This window comes from Lemur catta, chromosome 25 (genome assembly GCF_020740605.2).
Source record: "Lemur catta isolate mLemCat1 chromosome 25, mLemCat1.pri, whole genome shotgun sequence".
Taxonomy (NCBI): domain Eukaryota; kingdom Metazoa; phylum Chordata; class Mammalia; order Primates; family Lemuridae; genus Lemur; species Lemur catta.
Window position 1 is genome coordinate 3,923,552 of NC_059152.1, and position 21,857 is coordinate 3,945,408.

Consider the following 21,857-nt stretch of genomic DNA (forward strand, 5'->3'; position numbering starts at 1 on the left):
CACCATATATGGAGTAGTGGATATGGGTGTAAAATTATTTCAGGACAAATGAGTCACAGCAAGGTGGCCCAATAGTGGCATCATCATTTAATTATATACAGCATTTGGACCACTTCACACGTTTGACAGGGCGAAGACTGGTTCTTCGCAGGCTGGTATTCAGTGGGTGTAGTATCACGTTCCTGACACAAGGTGGAGCCAGAGCCATTGAGCTAGGCTAGGGCGAGGCTGTGAGCCTTCAGTTTAAGGGCAGCCTAAGGTCAAAACACCCCCAAGTAAAGATCTGATTCAGGACATTTGGTGCAATTCTAAGAAACAAAACAATAGTTATAATATATCTTTGTTTTTGCTTCTGTTTACGTGGTGAGTCACAATTTATTGATTTATGTGCACATCCTTGCAGCCCTGGGATGAAGCCCACTTGGTCCTGGTGGATTTTTTTTTTTTTTTTTTGATGTGCTGTTGAATTCAGTTCACTAGTATTTTATTGAGTATTTTTGCCTCTATATTCATAAGGGATATTGGTCTGTAGTTTTTTTTGTTGTTGTTGTTGTTGTGTCCTTTCTTGGCTTTGGTGTCAGGGTGATACTGGCTTTGTAGGATGAATTGGGGAGGATTCTCTCCTTCTCAGTGTTATGAAATAGTTTCTGCAGTATGTGTACCAGCTCTTCTTTGTAGGTCAGGTAAAGTTCAGCTATGAATCCATCTGATCCGGGGCTTTTTTCTATTGGAAGATTTTTTATTACTGCTTCAATCTCATTGCTCGTCGCTGGTCTGTTCCAGAGTTCTATTTCTTCCTGATCAAGTCTTGGGAGGTTGTGTATCTCCAGAAATTTGTCCATTTCCTCTACATTTTCGAGTTTATGTGCATAGAGATTTTCATAGTATTTGCAGATGATAGTTTGTATTTCTGTGGTATCAGTTGTAAAATTTCCTTGTTCATTTCTGATTAGATCCTGATATATAAAACGTAACATATTATAAAGAAGCCTAACTATTCATAAAATAAATAAATAAACTGTTTAGTAATTTGGAAAAAAAAATCTATTTAGACCTTTACTTTTAATAATAAACCAAAATAAATTCCAGATAGAATAACTGCTTTTACAAATGGAGACAGAGCTGAGGCTGGGAAAGGCAGGACCAGACCTCACTCACTGCGTTTCCAGAGCCTTCCCTGGAAATACAGGATGCACAGTCTGCCCCAAAAGAAGAAATTCATTGGAGTTACAGCTTTGCTGCTAACCCATTGTACAATCTTGGGCAAGTGTTTTCGCTTCTCTGTACTGAATTTCCAATTGATAGAGTGGATGGTAATGATATCAGCAGCTTGACAACACTCATAAACTTTAAAGTGCTACACAAATTAATATACACAATAGAGATTAAAAAACCACAGTCATCACCTCAAATATGCTTAGTGTCAATATTTTAATGCTAAAAATCATGCTAATTTTCTTAGTAATCATCGTTGGGTTTTTTTTGTTTTTTTTTTTTGAGACAGAGTCTCACTCTGTTGCCCGGGCTAGAGTGAGTGCCGTGGCGTCAGCCTAGCTCACAGCAACCTCAAACTCCTGGGCTTCAGCGATCCTCCTGCCTCAGCCTCCCGAGTAGCTGGGACTACAGGCATGTGCCACCATGCCCAGCTAATTGTTTCTATATATTTTTAGTTGTTCATATAATTTCTTTGTCTTTTTAGTAGAGACGGGGTCTCGGTCTTGCTCAGGCTGGTCTCGAACTCCTAACCTCGAGCGATCCTCCCGCCTCGGCCTCCCAGAGTGCTAGGATTACAGGCGTGAGCCACTGCACCCGGCCTCTTAGTAACCATCTTTATTTAATCAAGTAGACCATTTAAGTTGTAAGAACATACACTTCCCCTCCCAGGGCCTCAGTAAAGTTATTTTAATTTTGAATGGAAAAAAGATGCAGCCCATAAACATGTTTATTTTTCCTGAATTGGCCCTTTTACCAAAAAAGGCCTGGCGTCACTGCTCTAAAGCATTTGGGAGATTTTCTTTTCACTGCTACTGTCAGGAAGCCTAAAGGCAGAAGATGTCCTTGAAGGCCTGGGGCGGGGAGGGTGGGCAAAGTAGCGCAACAAAAGATTTAGAATTAGAAAAACCCTGATATGACGTGGAGCAAACTATTTACCTTCTCCTTGTCTCCAGAAACTGGAGATGCCAACCCTTACGACACAAATAAGATTAAAATGAGGGGCCGGGCGCGGTGGCTCACGCCTGTAATCCTAGCACTCTGGGAGGCCGAGGCGGGAGGATCGCTCGAGGTCAGGAGTTCGAGACCAGCCTGAGCAAGAGCGAGACCCCCGTCTCTACTAAAAATAGAAAGAAATTATCTGGCCAACTAAAAAATATATATAGAAAAAATTAGCCGGGCATGGTGGCACATGCCTGTAGTCCCAGCTACTCGGGAGGCTGAGGCAGTAGGATCGCTTGAGCCCAGGAGTCTGAGGTTGCTGTGAGCTAGGCTGATGCCACGGCACTCACTCTAGCCCAGGCAACAAAGTGAGACTCTGTCTCAAAAAAAAAAAAAAAAAAAGATTAAAATGAAGTAACGCACACAGGCCCCGAGCACCCAGCCACAGGTAGTTTGTCAGACAGTGAGCCTTAAGTACATGCTGGTTGCTTTTTCTCTTTCCCCTCCCCTCTCAAAAGGCGATACTTCCCCTGACTTCTCTAACGATATTCCTCTCCCTGCCCCCGGGAGAACAACCCTTCAATGAGAAGTCTGAGGTCCAGGCACTTGCCATTCATATGGTTTTTTTTTCTTTTTCTTTTTGTTACTTACTATTCCCATTTTACAGATGACACTCCTGTATTTAGTCATTCAAATGCCAGGCCAGAGCTGCATGCTCCGCGCCCCCTCCCAGGCCTTAGCACCCCCACCCCCACCCCCAGCCCCCCACTCATTTTCCTGCTAGGACAGTCACGGCGAGGCCTCGTGCTCCAGAGTGTCGTTCCCACGGTACGCAGCGTGACCAGAGCAGCGTGGAGCTGTGCAGTGCTGCGGGGGCACGTCACCCTCACGCTTCCTGGGCAAAGGCTGAGCCAGGGCTCACATAAGGCCTACGACAGTGAAGGTGCTGGAAAGATGCACTTAACTCCATTGTCCACCTTCACCGCTGCAGTACGGCCCACAAACACAGTTGAGGTATAAAACAAAACTTTGTAAGGTGTGATTAATACTATAAGGTAATAAGACCAATTATACTCATCAGTCTTGGGTCTTTAGGCGTGAGGAACTAAGGAATACGTATGTTAACGGTTACAACTTGTCATGAATGAAGTCTCTTGTTCACTCAGTTTTGCTCAAGTTTAAAGCATTTAGTCCCCTGACTAGTCTCGAAGTGATGGTACTGGGTTTATAAGCATCAAACAATTCCTTTCCACTACCATTTCTTTCTTTGTTTTTTTTTTTTAAGAGATGGGGTCTTGCTATATTGCCCACGTTGGCCTCAAACTCCTGGGCTCCAGTGATCCTCCCGCCTCAGCCTCCTGAGTAGCTGGGACTACAAGCGTGTTTCACCTTGCCTGGCTTCCAGTACCATTTTTAAATCACTTCCCACTGCTTTGCTGACCTCTGTACTAGATACTGAGTCTTGAGATTGTAATCGTATCAAATAGTCTTCATTTAACCTGGCCTCCTAGTAGAATGGTTGCATTTCTTTGATCTGTGTGGCACAGATCCTGCAATTCCTATAGACTCTAATCTCCTCTACCTTTTGCCTTTTTTTAAGTCTCAAGCTATTTTTGGTCTCTTGTCCTCCATTCCAGATCTACTAGTATTCACGTCTTTCTCTCATCTTTTTATCTTCTTCTATTTGGGTTCTTTTTGCTATTTTATTGGGGGAGTGTACCATTGTTTAAACATTATTAATCACTCTTTGTAATATCCCATTAATGACTTGATAATACATATTTATATTTTTTAAATGCAAATTCTATTCATTCACTCAACAAATATTTACTGAAAGCCAACTATGTGCCAAGCAGTAAAACTATAGTAGAGTTCATCTCACTCCCAGAGTTTACAATCTATGGGTCGGAATGGGCAATACAAATACAGTGTATTCTTCCCACCAGACTAGGAAGAATAAGAAACAGTATTTATCTGAAGCAATAGTTAGCAAAGGTCTTTTACAGGGCACAGGAAAACAAATACTCTAAATAGCATAATAAATCCAAAGTACAGTATAAGAGAAAAGAGCCCTCTTCTATTTTATGAGTTGTATTGGTAATTTAGAATAGTAACAAAAAAGTATTTCCAAACCTCACATCCACTGTATTATTCGAGTCATGGTCAAACACTTCAAATGCTTCTTTGATTTTTTTGTGAAATTCTGCTACTGTAGCCTCTACAAAAGACAAAGTAAATAAAAATTATTCCCCTTTAATTTTGAATTCAAAACAAAAATTTCAATAACCAAACTAAAAATTTTTTTGTTTTCTTTCTTTTTTTTTTTTTTTTTTTTTTGAGACAAAGTCTCACTTCGTCCCCTAAGCTAGAGCGCAGTGGCGTCATCATAGCTCACAGCAACCTCAAACTCCTGGGCTCAAGCGATCCTCCTGACTCAGGATCTGCCCCCATGAATGGATTTATGGCATTATCTCAGGAGTGGGTATGTTATGGCGGGACTGTGTTCCTTATAAAGGATGAGTTCTTAAAAATAGAAAGAAATTATCTGGCCAACTAAAATATATATATGGAAAAAATTAGCCAGGCATGGTGGCGCATGCCTGTAGTCCCAGCTACTCAGGAGGCTGAGGCAGGAGGATCGCTGAAGCCCAGGAATTTGAGGTTGCTGTGAGCTAGGCTGACGCCACGGCACTCACTCTAGCCCGGGCTACAAAGTGAGACTCTGTCTCAAAAAAAAAAAAAAAAAAGGATGAGTTCAGCCCCCTTCTCCTCCCATATGATGCCTTCTGCCATGTTATGATGCAGCAAGAAGGCCCTCACCATGTACCAACCCCCTTAATCTTGAACTTTCCAGCCTCTAGAACTGTGAGAAATAAATTCCTATACTTTATAAATTACCTAGTCTGTGGTAATCTGTTATAGTAGCAGAAAACAAAACTAAGTCACCCTCTTTTTTAACAGAAGTGTCTGTGGATGTTATCCTTTGCCACTGTCTGGATGGTAAGGGGCAAATAACGTCCCTTTATTTCAGAGGTCTGCAGACGGAGAGAAGCCGTATTCAAGGAGCTATACTTCAGTAACTAGAGCCGAGGAACCTCATCTGCACCTGGGCTTGATTTAGATAGGACATTTTGGATTTTGAGCTGATGCTGTAAATAGATGGAAAGCCCACTGTGGTGGCCCTGGGAAAGGGCAAGTGTATTCTACACGTGGGAGGGATGTGAATCACTGGACCCCAGAGGCCCGACGGTGGTAGCCAGTCTCCAAGACGGCTGTCAATGACCCCCGTCTCTTGGTATGCACACCACTGTGTGGTCCTCTCCAATATGACACCAAGGTTAGTTTATGTCCCCAATAGGATACAGCAAAAGTAGTAGTTTGTCATTTCTGGCATTAGGTTATAAAAGATACTGTGGCTTCTGTCTTGATTTCTCTCTCTCTCACTCTGTGGGATACCAGATGCAATGTTGTGAGAACGCTCAAGTGGCCGTGTGTCGAGAAACTGAGGCCTCAAGCCAACAACCAGTAAGGAACCAACGCCTCCTGCCAATAGCCATGTGAGCGAACCCCAGACTTGTGAGAGACCCTAGCCAGAATCAACAAATAAAGCTGTATCCAGAAATTATGGGAGATAATACGAATTTGTAGTTTTAAGCTGCTAGATTTGAGGGTAATTTGTTACACAGCAATAGCTAATCCAGGGACTATGTCAAATTCAGTCTTCCACTTCTGCAATCCTAGTTGTTCAACAAGTTTTGCTAAATAGGATTAATCTTCCTTTCCCTTTTCTCTCTCACCTGAACTCATCACTTTCTCAATTTTATAAAGAATTCAAGGTTTGAAAAATTATTTTGGAGGTAGTATAAAAGAACTTTTCCTCACTAAATATATATTTAATTGTGTTCTACTGCTGCTGTTGTCTATACTTTAAGGAAAATGTGGTCTAACTTAGCTTTAAAATGAGCAGGGTGGGTCTGCCAGTGGAAAGTAGTAGATGCCAGCTGGGCGTGGTGGCACGCGCCTGTAGTCCCAGCTACTCAGGAAGCTGAGACAGGAGGATCATTTGAGCCCAGGAGTTCGAGGCTGCAGTGTAACTCCAGACTTTTCATAGTTTGCTACTTTACTGTAAACAGCTTTTACAAATTTGAAGGAAAGGTTTTCCTTGCTGAGAAAGTTATCAAGCCTAAAAACAGTGTGCAATCACAGATATGTCTATAAAAAGACGTCTGTCATCTGCAGTTTATAGTTTAGAAGAAAGCTTATTGCAGTTTCCAGCTATTCCTATCTATGGTTTTTGGTGTGGTTTAAAACACATGCAGGCACAAAATGTTAAAGGCCTTCCAGAAACCAACTGATTTCTTTTTTCATTAATCAGTCCAGAAAGTCTATTTTAACAGCTTTAATTTCTATACTATGAAAACCCAAAAAAACCCTTTTAAAGGTTCAAACCACATAAAAATGACTTGAAAGATATTGAATGTCAAGAAAAAACATAGTTTCCTTATGAATATTTGTTTACTGATTTTAAATAAATGTCAAGATCTCTACATGATTCTCTAGAAATCTGGAGCTGTTAATATAAGAATTTAAAAAACAGGTGACAACCACATGCTGACCAAACAGGCCCTGCCTCTCACTAGCCTATTTCTTTATCTTTTTTTTTTCCCAGAGACAGGGTCTCATCTGTCACCTAGGCTGCAGTACAGTGGCTGTTCACAGGCATGATTATAGTACACTGCAGCCTTGAACTCCTGGGCTCAAATGATCCTCCTGTCTCAGCTTCCTGAGTAGCTGGGACTACAGGCACATGCCACCACGCCCAGCCGGGATCTACTACTTTCCACTGGCAAACAGTGTACTTGCATGGGGAACAGTCTTGTGGGACTGAGCCCTTAACTTGTGGGTCTGTAGTAACTACGGGTAGTTGGTGTCAGAATTGAGTTAAATTGTAGAACACCCAGTTGGAAGCCACAGAAAACTGGAGAATTGTTTGGTATGGAAAACCCACACATTTGGTGTCAGAAGTACTGTGAGCAGAAACAGATCCTAGTGGTAGCAGTAGTAGAAGTGCTTAGAAAAAAACCCACATTGATGGGGCTGTGTCAAAGGGACACAGGAGCCAACTGAAAGAGCTCCCAATGACCAAAGCTGTAACAATTTAAACAACAAAATAAAGTACTGAATGTTAACCCAAAGTATAAAATAAATATCCATGAGACCACACGCACAGAAATCAATGACTGAGTACAGTCCCCCCATATCCACAAGGGGGATGTTCTGAGACCCCCAGTGGATGCCTGAAACCTCATATTAATATAATAACACACCCACGTATACTATGTTTTCCCTACATATGCAAACTCATGATGAAATTTAATTTTTAAATTAGGCACATGAAAAGATTAGCAACAATAACTAATAATAAAATAGAATTATAATATACTGTAATAAAAGTTCTATGAATGTAGTCTTTCCGTCTCTCTCAAAATATCGTACTCGCCCTTCTTTTCGTGATGATGTGAAATGACATGGCATGTCTGTGATGAGATGAAGGGAGGTGACCACACAGGGATTGTGACATAGCGCTCGGCTACTACTGAACTTCTGATGATACGGCAGAAAAGGATCATCTGTTTTGGGTGATCCTGGACCATCAAGCCGTGATGACGTTGATGGCTGGATGTCAGGAGCAGATGATGTCAGTGACCGAGGGCAGGCAGCATAGACAGTGTGGATACAAGGGATGCCTCACGTCCCGGGTGGGACCCAGGGAGGTCTCATCACAAGACTCAGAAGAGCATGCAATTTAAAGTTTAAGAATTACTTCCAGGATTTTCCATTTAATATTTTCAGACCTCTGCTGACCTCAGGTAATTCAAACCTGGGAAAGTCAACCACGAACATGGGGGTATGACTGTAACAAACAATTAGGAGAGAAGAGACAAACCTCCTGTGCAGAAGAATTCCAAATAATTCATGTAGATATTCCGCCCTCAAGGAGTGGGAACACAGGTCCACACTCCTTACGTGTGGGCTGCACATAATGACCTCCTTCCAAAGACTACAGTATGGAATGGGGAACACAGTAACTTTGTCAGAGAAACCCGACAAGCACTGCCCTAGCCAGGTGGTCAAGGTTAACATCAACAGTGATAAACTGTACTGACAGTATATACGCTTGATACGATGTGATGAAAATGGCACTTGGCCTCTGTGGTCTTCCTCCTAAAATCCCGTTCTACCAGTCTAATCGTGAGATGAACATCAAGTTCTAATAGTGGGGCATTTTGACCAGTACTCCTCAAAACTGTCAAGGAGCAAAGTCCAAGAAACTGTCACAGCCCAGAGGAGCCTAAGGAGACATGACTAGTAAATATAATGTGGTATCCTTAATGGGATCCTGGAACAGAAAAAGAGCATTAGGTAAAAATTTAGAAAATCTGGATAAATTATGGACTGTAGTTAATTTTAATGATTACCATATTAACATCTTTGAACAAATTTTGCCACCATTTCTAGGTTGCAATACAGTGTAATGGTTAATCACAGACTCTAGAGCCAGACCACCTGGGTTTAAAGATCAGATTCAGCACTTACTAGCTCTGTAATCTTTTGGACGAGTTACTTAACTGCTCAGATAGTCAATGTTTATCATCTGTAAAAAGGACAATATCAAGAGTATCTGACAAGATTGTTTGGAGGGATACTACCTGAACTATATAGTAACCGTCAATAAAACTTACCCATTATCATTACTAATTATCTCTAATTTGGGGAAGTGTCTTAGTATCTCAGGGAAGTTATGTAGATTTGATTGAAAGAATATAACTTTTACTCACTCACATGAAGCATATACAGAAAGAGAAAAGTCTAATGTCACACTTAGTGTTACAGCATTAGCTTTCAAGAAGTTACTTTACTGGAATCTGCTGACATTTCACTAATAATATTTTTGAACTGGTAATTACTATAATTTTTATCTTGGGATAGATATGTAAATCATCTTTTCTAAAATAGTCAATAAAATTATATATCTCATACTCCTTTAAAAATATATTCCTCATCTTTTTGTTAGTTGTTTCTACTCTATTGGGCCACAAAAAATATACAGTAGAGTTGCTTATTATAAAAAATTTAAAATATTATAAAATTATAACATAACTAATTAATAGGTCAACAAAATAATAAAATGCCTTTTGATTGATGAAGTTGCAGTTGATGCAAGTTATACCATTATAGAATAATTTTCTACCTACCTGGGAGGCTGAGGTGAGAGGATTGCTTAAGCCCTCAAGACCTTGCCTATTAAAAAAAAAAAAATTTCCCTTTCTCTCTAATTCCATACTAGGTATTATTGGGTATCAGAAAGCCAACAATTTCACATTGTATTTCTTTTTCGGCAACATAAATGCTAAGAAGGCTAAAAACTATGTATTGTACTAAGTTAAAATCAAACCATAGAAAGGAAAAAAACTTAACTTCAAAAGAAGAAAATGATAATAAATACACAAATAGAAGTCATAAGCAAAATAAAAGTGAAATCACCTAAGGATATAAGAGAAGTTTTCTTTTTCTTTTTTTTTTTTTTTTTTGAGACAGAGTCTCACTATGTTGCTTGGGCTAGAGTGCCGTGGCATCAGCCTAGCTCACAGCAACCTCAAACTCCTGGGCTCAAGCGATCCTACTGCCTCAGCCTCCCAAGTAGCTGGGACTACAGGCATGCGCCACCATGCCCGGCTAATCTTTTCTATATATATTTTTAGCTGTCCACATAATTTCTTTCTATTTTTAGTAGAGACGGGGTCTCGCTCTTGCTCAGGCTGGTCTCGAACTCCTGAGCTCAAAGAATCCACCCGCCTCAGCCTCCCAGAGTGCTAGGATTACAGCTGTGAGCCACCGCCCCTGGCCAAGAGAAGTTTTTAAACAAATAGTGCAGCTGAGTTTTTTCTAAAGTGATGATACCTCTATACATAAACATTTAACTAGGTGCTCAAAGCCCCACCTACAGAGATTAAGACAGAATAATAAGTCCCTAGAGGAATACTTACCATGAGAACTGTTTAAAGCATATAACAATGAAGATAAAGAAATGCCCTCAAGGTTAATTAACTGGAAGTAAACAAACGTTACTGTTCTGTTTGACCCAAGTAATGCCAACATGGTATTCCAGACATATGCTATTAAAAAAAAAATAGTCAAGAACCTAATTCTTGTCTATATTTTGAGGGAGGGGGTAGTTCTTAGTGTATTCTTATTCCATAAACAATTTGATCCAAAGACAATACACCACCAAAACACTGGGCTTAAAATGAAATACTATATTCAGACATCAACTAGTTTTACATTAATTTGTGCTTTCATTTATCAAATGTTAATTGATCACCTACTATAAATATGTCTTAATTTAAAAGGAAAACAGACCACCTTCAGTAAATTACAACAGATCAGTGCAAAAACTCAGTGAGGTATGTGGATAGTACTATAGAAGCACAAGAGTAGCATCCACCTCAGGCTTGAGGATGGGACTTAGATAAAGAACAGAAGAGTCAGAAGTTGGAGTGGAAGTGTTAATTCATCCCTAACTCTCTCCTCCAAATCCCCACATCCAGTCACCAAAAAAGTTTAGGATCTCTAGACACTACAACCTTCTCTGTCATTTCCTCTGCTGCCAACTGTAAGGCTGGTCTGGCGGGCACCCTTCCCGTCCCTAATGAAAAAAGAAGCCCACCAGACCTGCCGAAATCAATGCCTGCAGGGCCCAGCTAAGTTAAAGAATAGCCACACCTGGATGGTTACCCTGATAAGGGTCTCAGTTCCTGGAATCCATACATACCACCAGCCCCTCCTAGTTCTCAATACCCCCCCTAAAACCATTAACGGAACCAGAAAAACCCCCCATCCCCCAGCTCTACAACATATATAAGCCCACACAAAACTTCTAGGCGGCGAGACTTCTCGGGCCCCTCTCTCAGGACCCGTGAACCTCGCCTGGGCCCCTCTCTTGGGACCTATTACCCTTGCCCGGGAGCGCTCAAATAAAGCCTCGTTGCTTACCCCTTTCTACTCTGCTCGTCTTTCTTTCTCTGGTGCCGACCATCCAAAAACCTTACACCACCTAGTCTAAGACACCACCATAATCATCTGCTTGTGTCATGCTCCAGTCTCCCACAGTGCAACCAAGCAACCCCCTCCCTCCTTATTTTTTCTTGAGACAGGGTCTCACTGTATTGCCCAGGCTGGAGTGCAGTGGCTATTCGCAGGTGCGATAATAGCACATTGTAGCCTCGAACTCCTGGCCTGAAGTGATTCTCCTTCCTCAGCCTCCCAAATAGCTGGGACTACAGGTGTGCACCATTGTGCCCAGCCAAGTGACCTCTTATAGACATAAAACAAATTGTATTATCTCCCTGTTTAAAAGCTTTGATGGCCTCCTCTTGCTCTTGGATAGAGGTCGCCCCCCCCTCCCCAACCTCATTTCATACAGCTCTTCCCACCCTAACCTTTCCATTCCAGCCACACTGCCCCTCACGCAATTCCTCTAATGAGCCATGTTTCTTTCTTGCTTCAGGCTCTTGAACATGCAGCTTCCTCTGCCAAAAACTAGTAGGTTTTCAGCAGAGGGAATGCCATGCTCAAAGCCACTGAAGCAAAAAAAATTAAATCAGATGTCCTCTTCTGAAACTTCAGACTTTAGTGAACTATTTATCCCAGGTGTAGTTAAATAGTTATGAAAATTTTTAATGGCCTTTCCTCTAGAGTAAGTAATCTCTAAGAGGGCAGGGCCCAAATTTGTTTTACTCCACAATATCTAGCGTGGTATCTAACACAAAAAGTAATGATTGATAACATTTACAGAGCTTTTAATGCACATGAAGTTCTCCGCTAGTGCTTTACCACCATATGAGGCCGATTCTGCTATACTTCTCATTTGACATGTGAAGAAACTGTAACAGTTAGGTACCTCACCCAAAGTTATCCAGCTGTTAAAGTAGCAGAGCTAGAATCTGAACCCATGAGGATTTACTATAGATTTCATGTTCTTAACCATTAAGCAATACTAAATGAAACTAAGGATGAGGAAACAATATGTGAGCAGGCTAGCACTTTCATTATGGGAACAAGAAGTAAATTGTTCACTAAGAAGAAGAATAGAATGCATGGAAGGTGATACTAAACATGTGATCCAAAAAAAATACCCTGGAGAAATAAGATATCCTAGTTTGTTTTGTCAGTTTGGACTATCCTAAGGGTAACAGGTAAACACTGAAGGGTTTTAGGTAGAGAATTCATAACCAGAAAAGCATATTTGCAGCATGATAAATGAAAACAAGTAGACCAGTTAAGAGGCTTTTGCAAAAATCCAGTAGATACAGATAAATGTGTATGTGTCAGGAAACTGAGGGAATTTGTACTTTATAGCTTATATTTTCTCTGCCATATAATAAGAGGTTTACAGAGTGAATGGAGAGGTGAGGAAATTAGAGGTATGAGAAGATCATGAATTTGTACAGGTGATCCAAACCCTTTTTGAATCAGTGTTAAATGTCATGCTAGACAAAGAAAGACTGAAGTACTGCCCTAGATTAAAGAAGACTACACAGACATGACCCCTAAACGCAATATGTGATGCTGGACTGAAACCTGTATTAGAGGGGGAAATGCTGTAAAGGACATTATTGACAATTGGGACAACTGACAAAATTGGAATATAGACTGTGGAAGTAAATAAAAATATATTACCTATGGTAAAGTGCATAGATACTTTCCATGAGAGACCATCTTTGTTCTTAGGAAATACACACCAAAGTAGTAAGGGATGAAGTGGCATGATTGTATGTAACATACTCTCGACTAGTTCCAGCGGAAAACTGATAAAATATATATAGTTATATACAGAAGTGGAAAAAAAGAATGATTAAAAAATGTGGCAAAAGGTTAAAATTAAAGAATTTGGATAAAGGAAATGTGGGAATTCTCTGTGCATACTATTCTTGCAATTTTTCTGTAAATTTGAAATTATTTCACGTAATTATTAAAATTACTTAAAATAATAAATGTTGAATAAGGTTATATGCTGAGAGTGGAACATCTGAATTTAAGATTTCAGAGGTGGCACAATCCTAGACGATGGCAATATCCACGGTTCGGCCGTGGAAGTGAGTGGCTGAAGTGTGATAGAGAAGTCATTGAAATTGAGGCCACATTTTAGTTTTCTTCTCATGCCATTATATAGCATAGTTTCATACGAAATTTCATTTTATTTACTGATTTCACCTGAAAATTTTTAATCTCTAAATTCCTTTTCACTTTTCTCTTGAGGCATTTAGTGTTTATAACTATTGTTATACTTTAGTTACCAGTGTAAACCAACTAACCAATTAAAGAGGTACCTAGCTACTCTTCCTCATTACTTATGAGATCTTAAATGAGAGAATTTCAAATCTCCATTACTCTGACATCTATTAGGACATACTACCATTTTTCAGATTTATTTCTTGAGTCCTACTCAGAATATTTAATCTATGCAACAATATTGAGTTTCATACAAATGTTAACAATATTTCAGCTACTGCATCAAAGACAGTAATAATAATAATGGCACATCATCTCCACCACCAGCCGTGCCAAGTATCCCCAAGTCCTGAGCCTCTGTGATCTGCATGCATGGAAGGGGAGTGGTCACCTGGTTACCCCAGGGGACAGCAGAGAGAACCATTTTGCCTTCGACTTTCATCCAAACCTATATTTAACCTCACTTTACATGCATGCCTTCAGAGACGCCTGCTGCTCTAATCCTGAGCCTTTCAAGGGTTTTACAAGCTAAAATTGGTTTGTTTCTTTTTGGCTCTCTCCTCTACAGGCTTGCATTTATTTTCTTTGGTTCTGCTAGGTTAGTTGCCCCTAGTCTATCCATTTATCAGGTTATTAGGTATGAAATATCCAATGTCCTTATATACTAAGACAGCTGATATCTCTGACATTTCACTTTGACACTTTTTGTTTTATTTTTATTGTTAAGGTACATCCTCATTCTTTCAAAAGCATGATTTGGCTTGTGATTGTCTTTCAAAATTTTTTGAGAGCAATTTTTGTGAAACCATGGATAGGTCAAAAACTCGTGTGTTATTTTTGAATATGAGTTCTGTCGTGGAAACAGTGCAGTGCAGACAGCTTCAAGTATCAATGAAGTGTTTTGGGAGGATGTGGCTAATGAATGCACTGTAGGTTAATGGTTTAAGAAGTTCCGTTCTGGTGATTTTAATCTTGAAAGTGAGCCACGGGGGCGACCTGAGACCAAGGTGGATAATGATGAGCTGAAAGCTGTAGTGGAAGCGAATCTATCTCAACCCATGCACAAATTAGCGGCAAAGTTTGACATTACTATTCCAACAATATTGGACCATTTGAAACAAATCAGCAAGGTAAAGAAGCTGGAGAGATGGGTTCCGCATGAATTAAACGAGCATCAGAACAGAAATCGTCCCAAGCTTGCCTTTCTTTGCTGTGATGACATAAAGGCGAACCATTTCTACACCATATTGTTACATGTGATGAAACATGGATTCTTTTTTTTTTTTTTTGAGACAGAGTCTCACTCTGTTGCCCAGGCTAGAGTGCCGTGGCATCAAGCTCACAGCAACCTCAAACTCCTGGGCTTAAGCGATCCTTTTGTTTCAGCCTCCCGAGTAGCTGGGACTACAGGCATGTGCCACCATGCCCGGCTAATTTTGTTCTATATATATTTTTAGCTGTCCAGATCATTTCTTTCTATTTTTAGTAGAGACAGGGTCTCGCTCTTGCTCAGGCTGGTCTCAAACTCCTGACCTCAAGCGATCCTCCCGCCTCTGCTTCCAGCCACCGCGCCCGGCCTGATTCTTTTTGACAATTGCAAATGTTCAGCACAATGGTTGGATAAAGTGCCAAAACACAGTCCAAAACCGAATATTCATCAAAAAAGCTAATGGTGTCTGTTTGGTGGTCCAGCGCTGGTATTATCCACTACAGCTTCATCAAACCTGGTCAATTACAGCGGATGTCTACTGCAACCAGTTGGATGCAATGATGAGGATGCTGGTGATTAAGCAGCCGAGATTGGTCAATAGAGACAGGCCAATTCTCTTGCAAGACAACACTCCACTACATGTTGAATAAGCATCCTGCTCAAACTACAGAGCCTGAACTTGGAAACTCTCTGTCATCCACTGTATTCACCAGACCTTTCACCAACTGACTGCCACTTCTTCCAGGCTTTGGACCAGTTCTTGCAAGGAAAAATATTCCATCTCAAGAAGCTGGGGAAAACACCTTTTGAGATTTCACCGACACTCACTCTCCAGGCTTCTTTGCTGCTGGCATAAACAAGCTACCACTAAGATGGCAAAACTGTGTCAATAGTTTAGGCACATACTTTGATTAATTGTACTGCTTCTTGTTTGAGATATGATAAACTAAACTTTTAGTTCGAAATCGGGCATTTCATATGTAATAATACTAACGTAGCATGTTCTCTCTTTATGTCTTTTTACAAACCACTATTATCTCCTCTCCTATTCTCTTTGTACCTGTATGTCTATTCCTTTTTCATCCCTTCTTTACTGTCACTTTAGGAGGGTTTCAGGAAGAGTAAAAACAAACACGTGTGCCCAATCACCATGTTGAAATGGTAGTGCCATTTTAGGATTTTTTTTTTTGAGACAGAGTCTCGCTCTGTCACCCAGACTAGAGTGCAGTGGTGTCATCATAGCTCACTGCAACCTCCAACTCTTGGGTTCCAGAGATCCTCCCGCCTCAGCCTCCCAGAGTGCTAGGATTATTCTGTTAGGGGACATGTTTTTGTTCTCTGTGTTTCTGTTTCTACTGAGGTTAACAGTTGTATTTGTATAATATCACTGAGATAACCTATTATTATATCCTGTTTTAACACTCATTGTAAGTGAAGAACAGGTTGACCATGAAATGAATGCCTGTATTATAAATAAATAAATAAATAAATAAATAAATAAATAAATAAATAAATAACAAATAAATAAATAAAAATAAATGCCCCAAGCCGGACACAGTGGCTCATGCCTCTAATACCAGATCTTTGGGAGGTCAAGGTAGGAGGATCTCTTGAGGCCAGGAGTTCAAGACCAACCTGAGCAACATAGCAAGACCTCTACAAAAAAATTAAAAAATCAGCTGGGCTAATAGAAAAAAAGATTCCCAGAACAGGAAGGCAGGCCTCTGTATTCAAAGGGCCAACCCAGCAAAATGAATGAAAAGAAGATCTATGCTAAGCCATATTTTCATAATATCTCAGGACACCAGAGATAAAAAGAAAATGCTGAAAGTTACTACAGAAGAAAAAACTAAGTCTCACATATAAAGATTCTGGAATCAGAATAGCCGTGGAATTCCCAAGAACAGCATTGGAAACTGGCAGACAATGGAGCAAGGCTTCAATATTTCAAGGAAAAAGAATTTTTCAACCTAGAGTTCTCTACCTCACCAAACTATTAATCCAATGAGAGAGTAGAATAAAGACATTTTCACTTCCTGGCCACCCTTACTCTGGAGCCACTAGAGACCATCCTCCACCAAAATGAGAGTAACCCAAGAAAGAGTAGGATGTCAGAGTCAGGTAAAAAGGCATCTGTCACAGGAGAGAGGCGAAAGGAGCCTCAGGACAGCAGCTGCACCTAAAGTGCCAGTCCAGAAAGCAACCGGGGCCAGAAGGCTCCAGTGGTGGTGGTGGCGGCGGGGGACAGTGTCCAGGGAAAAAGGACACCTATAGGTAGACTACTCGCTGTGTTCGACCACGTAGAAAATCGTATGCAGGAGGTTTTGCAATTCAGTTGGAGAGTGTGAAAAGAAATAGTAATAATGACATGAGAAATTGAGCAAATGAGAAATTAAATATTAATAGTATAAGAGAGGGATTATAATGGGAATGCATTACTTAGCTCAACAGTGAACAAGATTTAAATAGTAGTAATAAGGTAATTGGCTTAACCAACATTTTGATAGAATTATGTTTGCAGGGTTGAAGAAGTGGGAGGGTGGGGTATTAATAATATTATAATACCATGCCAGGTACAGTAGCTCATGCCTGTAATTTCAGCACTTTGGGAGGTGGAAGGATCGCTGGAGCACAGGAGTTTGAGACCACCCTGGGCAACATAGTGAGACCCCATCTCTAAAAAAAAAACTGCTGGGTGTGGTGGCACATACCTGAAGTCCTAGCTACTTGGGAGCTGAGGTCAGATGATTCCTTGAGCAGAGGAGTTCCAGGAGTTCAGGGTTGCAGTGTACTATGATGGTGCCACTGCACTCCAGCCTCGGGGACAGAGCTCAACCACTGTCTCCAAAACCAAAAAAAATGCATGCAAAGTACCAAAGAATATTTTAATAGAAACAAAAATAGTAAATCCTAGAGTGGCTCTGAATATCTGCAGCTTGTTAAAAAGTTGACATACTTTCCAAAGCTCATTTGCCTGCCAAAAGTTAGAATTGTATACCTAAGCAATTTGTTTCCTAGATGTGATTCTAATTACAAACAGAAGATCCTCCCAGTCCTATATAAAATCCTCTAGGAGACAGAAACAGTAAGATTTAAGGATCTAATGAATCAACAACTGCATCGATTTTCCATTTAAACAAACAAAACGGAAAAGAACGAAGAAAACAAAAAATGTTCTGGGTGAGGAAACTTTGGAGAAATGATAAAACCCCCAAAATAATTTTTCCTATCCCATATCAAGCATTCTTCTTTAAGTAAAAAACAAATTAAGTGATCTTTAAAAACAACTTGATTCGGTCCCAGTGCGGTGGCTCACGCTGCAGTGAGCTATGATCATGCCACTACACTCCAGCCTGGATGACAGAGGGAGACTGTCTCTAAGCAAAAAAATGCTACAAGTAACAACTTCAATGTACATAATCTTATGGAAGTTTTGTAAACAGAGCATAATAGCCCCTCTAATAGATTTAGTTAATTTTTCTTACCAATATTCTCAATACTTGTATCAAAGTTAATCCCTAAATGTTAGAGAGAAGCTGGATATAATGGCTACCCAGAAACTTATCCCTCCTTTACAACTTTCAGAAATCTCAGTGTTAAGATGAACTATTTAAAACATATGTGTATTCATACAAAGAGATTTTTGTAGTTGTTTTTTCAAGACATGCCAATCAATACCTTGGCATTGTGAAAAAATGTTTTGTTGAGCCAAATGAAACAGAAACATATAATTTACCTGTAAGGTAAAAGGAAAAAAGACCTAAAACTAGTTTTGTGTACTTTTAGGTATAGAATAGATTTTGGGGAAATAGTTAGAAATGCTTTGGTTAAAACATAAACTGTCTTTGATTAATTCAAAATCTTCTGAATTCGACATATTTAGTACCACGTGCTAAACACTTTGCAAGACACTCAGTATAACAGATCAGAAATGGTCCCTGCCCTTTGGACCTTACAGAGTGATGGATATAGTCTTCAAAACTATCTCTCTTCTGTGTGACTCCATGCTTAAAAAGCAACTTCTGAAATATAATTCATATTCCCCCAAAGCTTAATACTCATAAAACAGTATATTACATTGCCAAAATCAGCCTTCTAGTCAATGTATCAACATACTCCTATTTAAATTAATAGATCATTCAGGTTTGTACATCAGTCTTTCATGATTTTAGTTAGCTTGAGAGAATCTCAAAACTTGATCAATTCTTTTTTTTTTTTTCCTGTAGAGATGGCGACATGGCGTCTCGCTCTTGCTCTGGCTGGTCTCAAACTCTTGACCTCAAGCGATCCTCCCTCCTCAGCCTCTCAGAGTGATGGGATTACAGGTGTGAAGCCACTGCACCCAGGTATTGATCAATTCTGATTAACGCTTAGATGTAATTTCTGAAATTTCAGAGCTAAGAATCAAATACACAAATGGAATATGTCCACACAAAAATCTTATCACCAAAGTATCTAATTTATCCTCTGACTAAATACCTTTAATTTCATCATGCCCTTTAAACTTCATTTATAGTTAATTCACAAAACTGTTAAAAATAAATAAGATACACCACGTAACATTCTCAAACTTTAATGTACATAAGGATCACTGACAGATATGTCAAAATGAGGACTCTGATTCAGTAGGGCAGGATCTGAGATTCTCTTCTGATAAGCTCCCAGTGACGTTCAGGCTGCTGTCCACAGACCACGAGGTATATAGCACATCTAGCACAATGCCTGGCACAGAGGCTTCTCAGCCCAGTTAACTATTCCCTCCCATTTGTCTATGTCTCATTTCTCTTACTGATCTCACCTTTCTTGGGAGCAAAGACAATGTCTTTTCCATCTTTGGATCTTCCAAAGTTCTAAACAGAACACCGTCCATATGATAGGCATTAAATATATGTCAACTGAATGAAGGCCATCCAGCTTCTAACAGTCAGTACTTCTTCTTCGGTTACAGACACAACTGTACCTTCCCCTGAACTAATTTATTTTAAATTGAAAAGTATTTTTCAAAAGCTGAAAAATCAGGAAAGCTCTCAATCTACATTTTAAAAAAATAAAGAGATTGTATTTGCACCAAACTCCAGTGCATTTTTTCTCACGTTGACCTAACCAAATCTTTTTTTTTTTTAAAGTGCATAATTGTTAATCTCCTAATGATTTTCCTTTTTCTTCTAAATAAATATGAATTTAGCAAAAGTAAGTCACAGTTGTCTGGGGAAGTTTTAAAATTAATCTTTTCTCAGTATATGCCTTCTCCTTTTAAAATAACACCACAAAATTATAAAGATATCTTAGCAAAGGGTAACACCCGTAAAATAATACTGGCTTCCCAGATGAGGAATACTATATAAAAATAGCATTTCTGTTATCAATCGGCAGATTGCTGGCGCAGTTTCCTGGTGTTTGCCCGCTGATTTTCCTGTCACCTTAATGAGTGACTAAACATCTCAGACTTGTCTTCTTCCCTCGTAAATATTAGCTGTCAACCTGACGACACTTTGTCCCGTGCTGAGAAAAATGGCATGCTCGGAGGGTGTTTTGAGGCCTCCAGAAAGAAAACAAAGGAGGAATGTGATTTTTGTTTCTAAGATGTTCACCTTCACCGTTTCATGGCTCGTTTGGTTCTTGCGGTGACTGTGCCAATCACCAAACACAATTATTTTTGAGTAACCAAGCGGACGGTAAGCCCGGATCGGGTTTTAAATCATACGTAAATAAAAGCGGATAAGCCGGTTTTCGCATCTCCGCGCCGGCAACAATCCCGTCCTTCGGCTCCGGCGACCTCAAGCCCCGCGGCGCGTCCCCCCGTCTGCGGGCGGCGACCCGCGGGGACCAAGGGACAGGCCTCGCCGGCGCACAGCGGCTCGACTCGTCTCCTCTCGGTTTTGCCTTTTCATCTTTATGAATTTTTTTTTTTTTTTTTAAGACAAGACACCAGACTGTGGGGCGCGGGACTGCAGCCGGGCAGGAATCTCGGAGGGCTGCGAGGCGGGGCGGCGACCGCGACCTCAAGGCCGCGGAGGCAAAATGGTGGCCGCCGGCGCCGTCAGGCTGGGCCCGGGCGGGGCTTCGGCGCGACCGGAGAGGACCTGCCAGATCCTGACGGCCGGGACGTGTCGTCGCCCAGGCCGGCCCCCGGGGCCTACAGGAGGGACAGCGGCCCGCACGGCGCCGGCGGCACCTGGGCCCCGGGCGAGGGCGTGCGGGCGGCGGCCACCCCCCTGGGACCGAGAACAAGGACGCCATTATCGTAGGTCGCCCGGCCGCCGCGGCGGGAGGGCACAGGAGGGAGGGAGGCGCGGCTGCGGGGACGGGGACGGGGACGGGGGCAGGGCGGGTCCCCTCGGCCAGCCCTCTCCCTGCGGCGGGGGCTCCACACGCGGGGCGACCCGCCCCCGCCTTACCTTCCCCGTCTCTCTCCGCCATCTTGGTGCGGAGCCCGTCGCCCCGGAGCGGCCTGACGCGAACCTCGGTCGCGAGTCGCCGCCCGCTGCGGCCCCCGCGAGCAGCCTGGCCTGGAGGGGGGAGGGGGCTGCTCGGGGTCCCCGAGGAGGAAGACCCTGGGGGGCCGGGGGGCTCCGAGCGCGCGCCCCATCCCCGCTTCCCGCCGCCGGCCCTTTCCCCCCGGAGCCGAGGCCGGAGCCAGGACGTCTCTGGGCCTGGGGGAATTGCTAAAATACTAAGGCTCCGCGCCCCTCCTTTCCCGTATTTCTCATGCATTTGGGGACAGCACACACACGGCCCTCACCGCCCCCATCCTGTTTGTGCGACGTGGCGCTGCTTGGTTTTTGTTTTAAACTGCAGATGTTTGTAAAAGCGGCCGGAGAGCTGCGGGAAGAGCTGGGCTCCCGGGTGGGGGATGGAGCCGGGTCCCCTCCCCGGTCCCATTCACAGCCCCCTCCCCGGTCCCCTCCCCGGTCCCATTCACAGCCCCCTCCCCGGTCCCCTCCCCGGTCCCATTCACAGCTCCCTTCCCGGTCCCCTCCCCGGCCCCCTCCCCGGTCCCCTTCACCGCCCGCCCCGGCCCTGCCCTCCCGGCTTGCTCCCGTCCAGCCCTCGCCGCCCTCTCCCGGAGAACGCGACAGCACCGCCTAGGACAGCTGGGGTTAAAACGGAAAAACTAGGCCGGGGGCAAGAGGAAACCAGAGCCACTCGACTATTATTACTAAAGCGGAGGACTAGCTGTAGAAAAACATGTGCAAAACAG

The 21,857-nt window shown here is 42.0% G+C and overlaps 1 protein-coding gene across 3 annotated transcripts in view; it reads right to left on the minus strand.

Annotated features, from left to right (window-relative positions):
• Positions 1-21,514, minus strand: part of EFCAB2 (EF-hand calcium binding domain 2) — a 38,734-nt gene extending 17,220 nt beyond the window's left edge. Inside the window, exons 1-2 of one of the 3 annotated variants that reach the window (XM_045537193.1) lie at positions 21,055-21,514; positions 4,288-4,372 (exon numbers count right to left, since the gene is read on the minus strand). In XM_045537193.1, the coding sequence (XP_045393149.1) occupies positions 4,288-4,372; positions 21,055-21,370 (401 nt within the window). In that variant the 5' untranslated portion in view covers positions 21,371-21,514. The other 2 variants (XM_045537194.1, XM_045537195.1) reach the window with 2 other exon arrangements.
• Positions 21,515-21,857: the final 343 nt, after the last annotated feature.